This window comes from Cryptomeria japonica, chromosome 10 (assembly GCF_030272615.1).
Source record: "Cryptomeria japonica chromosome 10, Sugi_1.0, whole genome shotgun sequence".
NCBI classification, from domain to species: domain Eukaryota; kingdom Viridiplantae; phylum Streptophyta; class Pinopsida; order Cupressales; family Cupressaceae; genus Cryptomeria; species Cryptomeria japonica.
In genome coordinates this window covers 616,673,551-616,687,258 of record NC_081414.1, presented here as the reverse complement: position 1 = coordinate 616,687,258, position 13,708 = coordinate 616,673,551, and the positions used below count along the sequence as shown (strand labels likewise).

At 39.2% G+C, this 13,708-nt stretch overlaps 1 protein-coding gene across 1 annotated transcript in view; it reads right to left on the bottom strand.

The window, feature by feature from the left end:
• Positions 1-370: 370 nt before the first annotated feature.
• LOC131029958 (uncharacterized) overlaps positions 371-13,708 on the bottom strand; it is a 59,830-nt gene continuing 46,492 nt past the window's right edge. The window contains exons 2-4 of the mRNA XM_057960644.2: positions 1,557-2,186; positions 1,365-1,463; positions 371-940 (exon numbers count right to left, since the gene is read on the bottom strand). Of these exons, the coding sequence (XP_057816627.1) occupies positions 572-940; positions 1,365-1,463; positions 1,557-2,186 (1,098 nt within the window). The 3' untranslated portion in view covers positions 371-571. The remainder of the gene's footprint in view (positions 941-1,364; positions 1,464-1,556; positions 2,187-13,708) is intronic.

The window sequence follows — 13,708 nt, the reverse complement described above, 5'->3', positions numbered from 1 at the left end:
TGATATGGTGCAATCTTTTTCATTGCTTCTTTATTGCCAAACCTTTTATCACAGTTTTTCTTGGTCTTGGGCAATGCCCAATTTCTGTATCCTTAAACTGGATTATGCCATCAATTAGTATAATATTTACCTTTGGCAGTAATAATTTATAACAATTTTTTGACAATTAGGTTTCTGTTGGAAGTCTTAATAACCAAACAAGTTTAAATATTTTACTTTGATAAGAGTTCTGAGTCAACCATATCATGCCTCATCTGTCTTCAATGTTCATCGGGTTAAGCACAACTAGCATGTATGCGCACATCATTCTATCAATGAAGTTACAATAGCTTTTGAGCAGCAAACAAATTTCAAATGACAATAAAGGATAGACAACAAAAGGCTCATACCTGTGTTTGATATAAAATCAAGCTTGAATTTGGTTACCACTTCACATGTATTCAAAGATTTACATTATTGACAGAAACATTTATTAATCTTGAATAAGGAATGTTAGGTGACACATGCTGTTTGCAAGAAAATTCTGCAAGCAAAACTTCTTGTTGAACTTGACTTGGTTTAGTAGACTTTGTCAAACATCAACCGAACATTCATTGTTTTCAAGTTCCCCAAAAGATTGCATCCTGACTTTTGGTCCTTGCCAAGGAGCATTGACAGATATTTCTGTTAATTTAATTCCACCTGGGGAAAGTGTTCCCACTAATGGATCATCATGCTGCACTCTTCCACTTATCTCATACAAAAGACCAGTGTGAGATCCGAGCACCTTCTTGTCTCTGCGAGAGTTCCCTGCTCCAGAAGCATCTATAAATACTGGTTGTTCTCTTATATGTGGATTTGATTTTATACGATTGCTAGCTCTATCTTCAGTCACAAAAGTAGGCCGCAGTATGCTGTTCTGTGTCTCAAGCTCTGCTGCTACTTGATCAGTCATCACAACCTAAAAAATATGAATAACCAAACAACTATTCAGATACTAATTGTTTATATAATGTAAATATGAAGTATTCCATCACATAGCATATCAGAATATGCTTACCAGTAAATTGAGATAATTAATTTTTTTATGTAGGTTAAATTCTTGATACAAATTATATGAACTCTTCCATCACATAGCATCTCAGAATATGCTTACCAGTAAATTAAGATAATTAATTTATTTTATACAAATTAAACTCTTTGATACAAGCTTTAAATTTTATGCAAAATGCCAAAATGTTATTATATAACCATATGTTCCAGAAGTAAAGTCCTCTTGCTGTGTAAGTCCTCTCATTATTGATTTGAAATTAAGTAACGCTAATTTTGTAATCAACAACTAAGAAATAATTGAAGTTCCAAAGAATTCAAAGGAAGTAAATGACCTTACGACCAACTAGATCAAAGGTGACAACCACTTTGTTTCGATTAGCTTGTTTGGCTTCTTCGATTTCCTCCTGCTTCTTCTGTAAGAGCTTCTTTTCCTGCCATAGAATTTATAACTTTAGAATGTAATTCAAAACTAATTATTCTATCAACCTGCCTATGGACTTTCAATCTCCAATAGTGAGTCATACCTCTTCTGATATCCAAGTGTTCCCTTCATATTCATAATAATCACTTTGGTCATCAATCACAGATGTCCGCTCAGCTGAATTACGATCATACTCCACAAGCCTATTTTTAAAAGCCTCTGCCTTGGATTCTGCTTCGGATAACTGGAATGCAACATTATCAAGACCTGCATAATTAGATCCCTCACGTAACACAAGAGCACCACAAAAGCTGCAAGGACCTTCTCCAGCCTGTTCACAAATAATCTTACCACAAGAAAGACAATTTGTGACAAGTTTGTGCCTACGAGCTTGGCAATCACAAGGTTTCCCAGGTTGGAGAACAACAGAGCCTTTTGCAGCTTCTGCTATAGAAATAGCTCTAGACCCTTTCTTTTTCTTGACAGCATTCACTTTGCCATTTGCAGAATCCTTTACATCTGAATTTTCTGTTGGTGCTTTCATTTCCTTCTGAACAGCTACACTCTTTGTTACTTTTTTGTTTCCACCAGACCAGAATCCCTCCGCAGGGGGCTTCATATAGACTTGTATATCCTCCTTTGGAACCATGTCTAAATTGAGATTCCTTCTAGAGGATCTTCTTAGCATGTACTCTTCTACAATGTCTTGGCCTGTTTCCTTGCCAAGTATATTCTGCAAAACAAAGGTTTGTGGACAACTCCAAAATTAAATTCATTATTATTAAAAAAAAATTGTGCATTGATAAAAACTAGCATAACTATCTTTAGAAGAATATAGGTGAAGTACACAGACAGATATCCTTTTTGTTCATTATTCCACTTAAAATATTATTATATTATAATCAATATTAAATCATTATATTATGATATTGTAATTAATTGTAAATTATTATTAAAATATGATTATATTATTATGTTTTAATATATTCTTGTTAATATATTTTTATATTTCTATTAAACTCTTGACAAAGTAAAAAAAATCTTTTAAAACTACATTATTATTATTATATTATCGTATCATTATATTTTTATTTTATATTTGTTCTTAAGAAAAAAGTGGATTTTATGTAATCCCTCATTATTAATAATATTATTTCTAATCTATTATTATACTACAATTTTATTATATTCTATATTTAAAACAATGTAGAAATACTTTTTTGTTTTTATATATATTTACTAAGAATATTAACATACTAATCTTGAAATAAAAATGATTTTTTTGTTTTTTATGCATTCAAGTGACGAACATGTCAAATTAAATGCTTCTAGTTTTTATTGACGGATGTTTTTGCATCTATATGTGAGATTAATACACTTTTGGGGTACTTAATGTAAATAAAAAACTATGACAGTATTTGAAATAAAACCCACCTGATGCGTTTTAATGAAAATAAAAGATGCCAATGATCCAAAAGCATTATAATAGAAGTATGCAATTCTTGATGTTTGATGCACTCCATTACAGTCTGTTAATTTTAGATCAGACTGTCAAATATAGATAGCAATAACAGAGAACTAAAACATTGCACACAAGGAACTCCAAAATACCCTGGGAAAACCTCCCTCTTGGAGGTGAAAAACCTAGCAACTAATTTCAGATCTTTATTAGACAAATCAGTATGAGTCTTTACAATTGTACTTCAACACTTGAAGCACTCAGAAAAGCAAGGTATGCACAGCAGTATAAGAACTTATCTGCAATATGAATGCTGATCAATAACACAATTTACAGATCAAGGAGGACATTCGCTGTCTCAAGGAAGTTCGCTGCACCTTGATTCAGGTTCGCTGACCCTAGAACAAAGTTCGCTGACCTTGGAATGTAGTTCGCTATGCATAGAAGTGCATTCGCTGTACTTAGGAGATATCCGCTGACTGTAGATGGTATGCTGATCACTGCTGAAGGAGAATGTATTCGCTGTGTGTATGATTGTATTCGCTGATTGTATGTTCTTGAATGACAACTTATCTCCTTTATATAGGAGGTAGACACTTATTATAACATGTCGGCCAGGCACCTATTCACAATTGGTTGGCCTTAATAAATAACAAATAATGATATAATGCTTTCAATCTCACACGTTACAAGTTACATATTCCATATAGGGCGTGACTAAGGCCAAAGGCCAATTAGTCACATAAACATGCTAGGTCGGCCCAAGAAGGGATCCGACCTAGCTATAATATCAACACTCCCTCTTAGCTAGGGAGGAGACCTTCTCAAGATCTGAGTCACATAGTGACAACCATCATGGCTACTCCCAGAGGGTGGGTCCATCATGGCTACACCCATGAATGGAAAACAAATGAACACAAGTGCCCATCACGCAATCGTGATGTCGTCATCTCAACATGACGTTCACCATAGCTACTCCCAGAGGGTGAATAAACACAAGTGCTAGATCATGGAATTTCTTCCATGACATCCACCATACCTACTCGCAGAGGGTGGATCCACCATACCTACTCGCAAAGGGTGGAACAAGGGCTTTCACCTCAAACTTCTCTTGCAGAGAAGAATGCATTAACAAGAGCTTGCACCTCAAACTTCTCTTGCAAAGAAGAATGCATTATGATACATCTCAAGAAATCACTGATGCTAAGACTCCCTCTCAGCAAGGGCTTCATCCTCCACAAATCCAAGCTTGTCTTGAAAATGCACAAACTTCACTTTGGCAAGGTGCTTGGTGAGAATGTTTGTCATCTTCCCCTCAGTGCAAATGTATCTCAACTAAACAGCAATCCTCTGTACCATATCTCTGATGTAGTGGTACTGAATCTCAACATGTTTTAATTTGTCATGGAACACTAGATTAATCGAAAGCTTCACACAGCTTTGGTTATCACAATGAATAGTAGTAGGCTCCAACGATTGTCCGAACAATCCTGCAAGGAGCTTCCGAAGCCACACTGCTTCACGAGTTGCCACAAATGCTACAATGTATTTTGCCTTTGCGGTGCTCAGTGCTACTGAAGACTGCTTCCTGCTGCACTAGGAAATCATAGCAGAACCCAAACTAAAGCAACAACCAGAGGTGCTCTTCCGATCAATAACACATCCTGCCCAATCAAAATTAGAATAGCCTTCTAAGCTCAGGTTCACACTAGAAGAGTATTTCAAGCCATATCCAACTGTGCCACGCAAGTATCTCAAGATATGATTGGCTGCAACTAGATGTATATGTCTCGTTTCACACATGAACTGACTAAGTGCACTCACAGCATAGAAAAAGTTTGGTCTAGTGTTAACTAGATACATCAAGGATCCAATCAACTCCCTGTACATAGTAGGATCCACAAGATCTGAACTAGTTGCAACTTCCCTTAATTTCTTTAGGTTAGTTTCCATCGGAGTAGGCATAGACTTGCAATCTATCATTCCAAACCTCTTCAAGATATCAATGGTGTATTTCCCTTGACTTAGTATAATCTCATTAGGCCTCTGCCATACTTCCAAACCTAGAAAGAAGTGCATGAGTCCTAAGTCTTTCATCTCAAATTCTGAAGTCAACTCCTTACACCTATGGATGAGATGATCTTCCCCTGTAACAAATAGGTCATCAACATATAGTACCAAGATCAACATGTCACCATTGAATACCTTGAAGTAAAGATTCGGATCAGCATCATTCTTGCAGAAGCGCAAACCTGTCAAGTATCTGTCAATTCTTTCATACCATGCACGAGGAGCCTGCTTAAGGCCATATAAGGCTTTCTTCAGTTTGCATACATGAGACTCTTTCCCATGAATCATGAAACCCTCAGGTTGCTCAATGTAGACCTCTTCCTCAATTACAACATTGAGAAAAGTTGTCTTCACATCCATCTAATGTAGCTTCCATCCCTTAGCTATTGCAATGGCTATGATGGTCCTGATGGAAGTACATCGAGCAACTGGAGCAAATGTTTCTTCACAATCTATCCCTTCTTTCTGAGAGAAACCACAAGCCACAAATCTAGCCTTGTATTTCTCAATGCTTCCATCAACTGCATGCTTGATCTTGAATAGCAACTTGGAAGATACAACTGACTTGCCCTTAGGTCTTGGCACAATATCCCAAACATCATTCTTAAGGATAGATTGATATTTTTCATCCATAGCATCTTTCCATACTTGCTGATTTGAGGCTTCCTCAACACTGGTAGGCTCAGTCTCAATAAGATTACACATCAATGCAACATAGCTAGAGAATTTATGAGGTCTTTTACTTTCTCTAAATGTACCTCTAGGAGCCATGAACTGTTCTACCTCCTACATAGTGTTCCTTGCCCAAAGAGGTCTCTTCCGAGTTACAACAATATCTCTAGGCCCATCAGTAGGATCCATAGGCTCAACTGGATCATCGTGTACTTCAAGTTCTAAAGACTCCCTCTGAATCTCAGGATCATGATCAGTATCCATGTCTTGAGGATGGACTTCATCATCTATCTCCACGCATGAGCCCTTGGATTTTCTGAATGCAACATCTTCCTCAAATGTGACATCTCTGCTAACCTCAATATACCTTTGTCCTGGAATGTTGATTTTGTAGGCTTTAGAGGGTTCACTGTAGCCCACAAATATCCCTTTCTTGCCAGAAGGTTCCAACTTGGTCCTCTTGTCTTTAGGCACATTTACATATACTGGACATCCAAAGATCCTCAAGTGACTGATATCAGGCTTGATCCCTGAAAAGGCTTCTTCTAGTGTCACATTTTGCAATATCCGATGAGAACATCTATTTTGAATGTACACAGTTGTTCTAGAAGCTTCTGCCCATAGGAAAGTCTGAAGACCCTGATCATGAATCATGGCTTTTGCAGCTTCAACAATAGATCTATTCTTTCTTTCTGCAACCCCATTTTGCTGAGGGTTGTAAGTGGCATAGAACTCCCTCTTGATCCCTGCCTCAATACAAAAATCATGAAAGCTACCCGAGGTGTATTCACCTCCATTGTCAGACCTTAACACTTTAATTCTTTTCCCACATAAGTTTTCTACTAGGGCCTTAAACTCTTTGAATCTCCCTAGGACTTCATCAGACTCTTTGGACCTTAAGAAATAAATCCAAGTTTTCCTAGAGAAGTAATCTATAAAGGTTACATAATACAGAAATCCACTTGGGGATGCAATAGACATAGGTCCACATAAATCAGAATGTACAAGAGCTAATATTTCTTTAGACCTACTCTCACTACTATGAAATGGACTATTAATGTATTTACCCATAGCACATTCTTTACATGTGTCATCATGAACATGACTGAGTTTAGGCATACCTTTAACCATCTTCTCTAATGTTGGAAGAGCCTGAAAGTGAAGATGTCCAAGTCTTCTATGCCATAGCTCGCTTGAACTGGAGGAGTCATGAAGGAGAGCTTGAACTGGACGAGTGGAGAGCTTGTACAAGCTTTCATACCAATTCTCAATCACACAAGCAAATTTGATGTTGGATTTCTTTGGCCATGCAAGGACTCTTCCTTCTGAAAATGCTACTTGATAACCTTTATCCTCCAATGCTGAAATGGAGATGAGATTCCTCCTGATTCTCGGTATAGACAAGACATCACTGAGGTGGAGAGAGATTCCAGAATCAAGGTTGAGAGAAGTAGCACCGAACCCTCTCACGGAATAGCGTGCATCATCTCCAATAATCACTTGGAGGTTAGACTCCCTCTCCACCAAATCTGAAAGATGCTCCCAATAGTCAATGATGTGTCTAGAAGCTCCACTATCAATCAGCGGGTGTCGCTATCCGTGGGAACATTGCTTGACAGGGCTGAAATGAAGAGGAATTCATTGTAATGTCCCCTTCTCCTTAGACCTCAGATATTCACGGGATTGGCCTATCACCTGACCCTCGTAGGCCAAGAGGAGTGATTAGGGGGTCGATTTGCAGTGATTCATGGCTTCACATTTCATGTATACTTGATTCTACAGCGCAATAAGGAGATTACACATATTGCGAGACGTGTGCACTTTAATTATGATATAATAGTATTTTAAAAGTTTAAATTAATGTGTAATAAAATAATAATAAAGTGTACCTACAGGATAAGAAGAGAATCTTCTAGAAGGAATCACATGATTGGATATGAAAAGAATAAATAGAGTAAGGTGATTCATTGTTGGGCATCAGTTGTTGAATATCTCTTCTTGTGTAAACTTGTGGAGCCAAGGGGTTTTCTGCAGATAATCATTTGGGAACGAAAACTCCTGATGGTTAGCATAACTGAGGAGGTGAGAGATCTTCTGAGGGGTTGCTGTTAGAGAGGGGGACAATTCAGTCTTCCTATGTGTGCTTATCGAGTTGCTTTATTTCCTTGATGAATGAGCCCATCAACACATTCAGATTTTCAGATTGAGGGCTTTTTACATATCAATTTTGATTGGAGAGGGTATCCGATCCTATTGGAGGAGCTTTGGGGTAAATTGTGAGTTCACTATTCTTATCTCAGGTCTGCAACAAAATCGAACTCTCAACCCCATACCCACGATTTTGTTCATTCTTCATCTTTGAGACATCAAACACCAAATTAGGGAATAGCGATATTTTTGGAGGCCCAAGGCGATTCATCTTGTGACATTTTAAAGAGATATTGTGAAGGAATCAGGGTTCTATCAGTCTAAATCAGAATCGTACCCATCAGCTGTGAACCATCGATTTTGATTATATCTCTTCAATTTGGCTTCCAAATCCATCATTAAGGACAGCGCTCTAATTGTGGAGGAAGGGCAATTATTTTTTAAGGTAAATAGAGGACTTGCAGCTACCAAATCATCATTGTATCAGACTTCAGTTGCAGCAGCAGGGGCGATTTGTGCAGAAGGTTGAATTGGCACATTGGAGACTCCCTCACTCATGATATCGCTTGCTTCTTCAAGGTGCCTTATCCCAGGTTCATTTGCAAATAAACTTCATTGTAATTCTCAGTTTTGTGTGCATAAGACTGTCATTTGTCTTCAGAAGTTTGAAAATGGTCAATTGATATCAGTCAATATCACTGTCATTGTAATGTCACATGGGGTTATCATATGAATAAAGATTGAAGGAGTATTGGTTGCATCTTATACATAACCTTTTCTGAGGATGTATGACAACTGTTTGTCATAATGTCAGTTAGTAGTTTATCCATGTTTGAGAGCCTAATCTGATATATTACATCTCTAGGAAGTTGTTTATTCATTCTTGATAATTATTCAATCAATTCTAGTCCTTGTTAGTAGCTAAAATCAGTCAAAACATGTGTTAAATGGTTTCCTTGTCAAACTGAAATTCTGAGACAACATATCAGCGAGACCAAAACTTGGTATCAGCAGGTGGAAAAGACACTTGTTCATAAATATTCCTTGTATCTTCAGTCATTATCACTACAGGGGATATTTCAGTGGTATCAGAGCTAAGATCCTGCCATCTTGTGATTGATGAGTGAAAGAGAAATAAGGTGCTACAATAAGGAACAGCGAAGGCAACAATATCACATTCCACAGGTACCTGAAGTTGACACTTTTTCAAAGGCGTTGAGAGAGAAAGAAAGAAATAAGGCAGTCCCGAATATGGCCGAGGATGACAAGGATGCAAGAATCGAACGAAAGTTCGATACCATGATCGACATTATGTCACGGTTGCTAGGAAGAATGGAACAAACACATCATAATTAGCAACTTGAACATCAGCAAACAAATAATTCAGGGGAAGACAGTGAGAGTGGTAGCCGCAATGAAGTAGAAGGAAGAGATAGAACAACCAATCAGCGTGATGCCTACACTAGAGGATCCGTCACAAGACCACTTTTTCCCAACTTCACTCCACGTGAAGAACAACCGCAAGTTGCTGCCCCTGTACCATATGCGGATGAAGCTCGGCAAGCATATTTGGAGTATACTACCTTGCCTCCCGACTTGAGAGATATGTGGTCTTTCGACCAGTTCATGAACCAAAGGAGTAGGAGGAACGATGGGAGGAATGATTACCACACTCCGGCATGAACTGACTATCAGCATACCTTAGGGAAGATCACCATGCCTTACTTTGATGGGAGTGACAAAAGTACAGTGAGAGCATGGGTGCAAAAGTTGGATAACTATTTGTCACTCAGGCCGATGCCCGAAGAGGATGCTATCAGGTTCACCACATTGCATTTGGAGGGTGTTGCTCATGAATGGTGGTATCATGGATTAGTTACACTTGGCCACAATCACATCACCACCTATGCTAAGTTCACTAACAGGTTGATAGAGAGGTTCGATCGCAAGGACCCAAAGATGTACTTCAAGGAATTGGCACAATTGAAACAGGTTGGTAGTTTGGAGACATATATTCGAGAATTTCAGAGACTTGCAGAGATGGTGCCTAGCATTTCAAAAAGGAGGTTGGTCATACTATTCATAGAGGGATTATTGGAGCCTTTGAGAGGTTGGGTTAAGGCATTCGACCCACCTACATTGTTGGAAGCCATGAAGAAAGCACAAAGTATGGAGCTGGCAGCACCTAGAAGTAAGTTTCCATCTAAATTTTCTTCCAACAAAGATAGTAAATTCCCTCACAAGAAGAAAGAGAAGTCAGATTTAAAAAACATGTTTCCAATGGGTAGAAATCAAGAAAGTTTAAATGAATTTTGTTTTTGGTGTAAACCACCCTATACACCTGAACATGAGTGTCCCATGAGACCCAAGGCCAAGGCAAAGAAGATGGAATGGGTTTATGAGCATGAGGATAATTCTGATTTTTCAGACCAGCAGACTGATCATGAGGATATAGAATCTGAAAAAGCCTCAGAAGTATCAAAAACAGAGTCAGAAGGGAAGAGGACTACCATGTGCATCACTTCCTTGCATCGTGAAGGTTCTTTCCAAATGACGGGAATCATAGCAGGGCAGCAATTCATCACTCTCTTTGATACAAGAGCAACACACAACTTCATTGATGAGAAGTTGGTAGCTAGACGTGGGATCCAGACACAGGAATTTGAGGGGGTTCGTGTTAGAGTTGCTGATGGTTTTGCCCTCACTTGTAATAAGATGATTACTGATCTCCCTATGCGTTTGAGTGACTATGAATTCAAGGCTGATTTCTATGTAGTTAATATGGGAGATATGGAGGTGGTACTTGGGATGACTTGGATCCATGCAATTGAGGAGCTCACACTCAATGTAAAACATATGGAGCTGCAATTTGAGGCGAATGGAAGGAAGCATGTGCTCAAAGCAATCACAGACATGAGCTTGCAAATGATATCTTTTAGGAGAATGGAGAGACTAATTCGCCATGATCAGCTAGAGTGGGCAGCAGCTTATAGAATAATGCCTACACAAACAGAGCAGCAGAAGGTCGAGTATGCACCTGATATTCAAAGCTTGTTAACTAAACACCCCAAGGTGTTTAGTGCTCTTCCACCAGGTAGGCCTTCTGATAGGAGCATTGAGCATATCATTGAGCTTGAGGAGGGTGCCAAACCCATCATGATTACACCATATAGGCATCCAAAAGATGAAAGATGAAATTGAGAAGACCATCAAGGAGTTGTTGGACATGGGCCATATACGTCCAAGTAAGTCTCCTTTTGCTTCATCAGTGGTGTTGGTTAAAAAGAAGGATGGTACTCTTTGGATGTGCATAGATTACAAGGCTTTGAATAAGAGAACCATCAAGAACCGATACCCTATTCTGTGCATTGATGAGCTGATTGATGAGTTGCATGGAGCTTGCTATTTCTCGAAAATTGAATTGAGATTAGGATATCATCAAATTCGGGTAAGGGAGCAAGACATAGAAAAGACAGTTTTTCGATGCCATTTTGGACACTTTCAGTTCTTGGTCATGCCCTTTGGGTTGACCAATGCGCCAACTACTTTCCAGTCCACCATGAACAAGGTTTTCCAGTGCTAGTTGAGGAAATATGTCCTTGTGTTCTTTGATGATATTTTGATTTATAGCAGGACATGGCAGGAGCACTTAGTACATTTGGATGAGGTATTGAGTATTTTAGAGGAGTCCTTGTATGCTAAGGAGTCCAAGTGTGCTTTGGGATTGACAGAATTGCTATACCTTGGCCACATTATTAGTGTTGAGGGGGTGCAAATGGATCTCGATAAGGTTCAAGCCATTATAGAATGGCCTACTCCTGAGAACCTTACACAGCGTAGAGGATTCATAAGATTGTGGTTTCTACAGACGCTTCCTCAAGGGCTTTTCTCAGCAGGCAGCACCATTGACAGACTTGACAAAGAAGGGGGCTTTCGTTTGGACTAATCAGGCACAGCAGTGTTTTGAAAAGTTCAAACAGTTGTTGACCACATGTCCAGTGTTGGCTGTCCTAGATTTCTCTAGACCCTTTGAGCTTCAATGTGATGCATCAGGAGAGGGTATTGGTGCAGTTCTCATGCAGGACAAGCAATCTATTGCTTTTGAGAGCCAAAAATTGAGAGGGCCTGAGCGGACTTATAGCATATATGATAAGGAGATGTTGGCCATTATGCATGCATTGGCCAAGTTCAGGCAGTACTTGGTGGGCTCTAAATTCAGTATCAAAACGGACCATAACAGTTTGAGACACTTCCTTGTGCAACGTGATTTGAATGACCGCCAACAGAAGTGGGTTAGTAAACTGCAAGCGTATGACTTTGACATCACCTATGTCAAAAGGAAGAATAATGTTGTTGCTGATGCATTGTCTCGCAGGCCACATTTGAATGCTATGATTGAGATTACTAAGGATTGGAGACATTTGATTTCAGCAGAATATGCTAAGGATTCATGGGCCTCTAGCATTATGAATGGTACAGCGCAGGATAGCAGGTATTCCATTGTGAATGATCTTATCATTTACAAAGGGAGAATTTTCCTTGTACCAAGATCAGAGATGAAGAACGAGATTTTGAGAGCCTTGCATGATTCTCCCATGGCCAGACATCCAGGTTACTATAAAACATATAGACAGGTCAGGGAACGGTTTACTTGGAAAGGGCTCAAGTCTGATGGTCTTCAGTATGTTAGGGAGTGTCCTATTTATCAGCAGAACAAGCAGGAACATACTTATCCAGCAGGACTTCTCCAGCCACTGCCCATTCCTTACAAGAAGTGGGAATGCCTATCGATGGATTTCATTACAGGATTGCCTAGAGTCCATGACAGTGATTGTATCTATGTGGTTGTTGATCGGCTTACGAAGTTTGCCCACTTCTTTCCGCTCTCAGCTACTTATTCAGTAGTGAAAGTGGCAGATTTATTTTTCCGAGAGGTTTTCAAACTCCATGGGTTGCCTCGGAGCATAGTCAGTGACAGGGACAGCAGATTTATGAGTCATTTTTGGCAAGAGCTATTCAGACTTAGTGGTACCGAGCTTACTCCCAGTATGAGCTACCATCCGCAAACTGATGGTCAGACAGAGAATGTGAACAAATGGGTGGAAGGTTACCTCCGGAACTACATAGTCGGACAACAGAGGACATGGGTTAAGTGGTTGCACCTATGTGAGTATTGTTATAATACTACTTACCACATGTCCATCCAAATGACACAATTCATGGCCTTGTATGGGTACGATGCACCCAACTTCTTGGATCTTTTGTTGAGTGATAGCAGAGTGCCGAGTGCTAGGGATCTTCTTCAAGAGAGTCAAGACATTGTGAGATCATTGAAGGAGAACATATAGAAGGCACAAAATCAGCAAAAACAATACGCAGATCAGAAGCAAGTTGAGCGGTCATTTGATGTAGGTGACATGGTATATTTGATGTTGCAGCCATACAAGCAATCCACACTCAAGAAGAGTGGTGCGAAGAAGATCAAGGCGCGCTATTATGGGCCATTCAGGATTGTTAGGAGAGTTGGAGAGGTGGCCTATGAGCTTGAGCTATCGGCAAATGCAAAGGTACATAACGTTTTTCATGTATCACACCTTAAAAAGGCAATAGGACATCATGTTGTACCTTCTACAGTGCTGCCTCCTTTTGATGAAGAGGGGAAATTGATATTAGTACCTAAGGCAATCATTGATTCCAAGGAGCGTAGGTTGAGGAACAGAGTCATCAAGGAATATTTGGTGAAGTGGAAAGATTTGCCGGTTGAGGATGCTACTTGGGAGAGAGAGGATATTCTGAAACAAGGTTATCTGAACTACCACTATCAATTATAACTTTACAACACTTACCAACTACTTTACATCTTGTCTTGAATAAATTCTTCCTCTGCAAAGGTTCTTGGTTGTCTC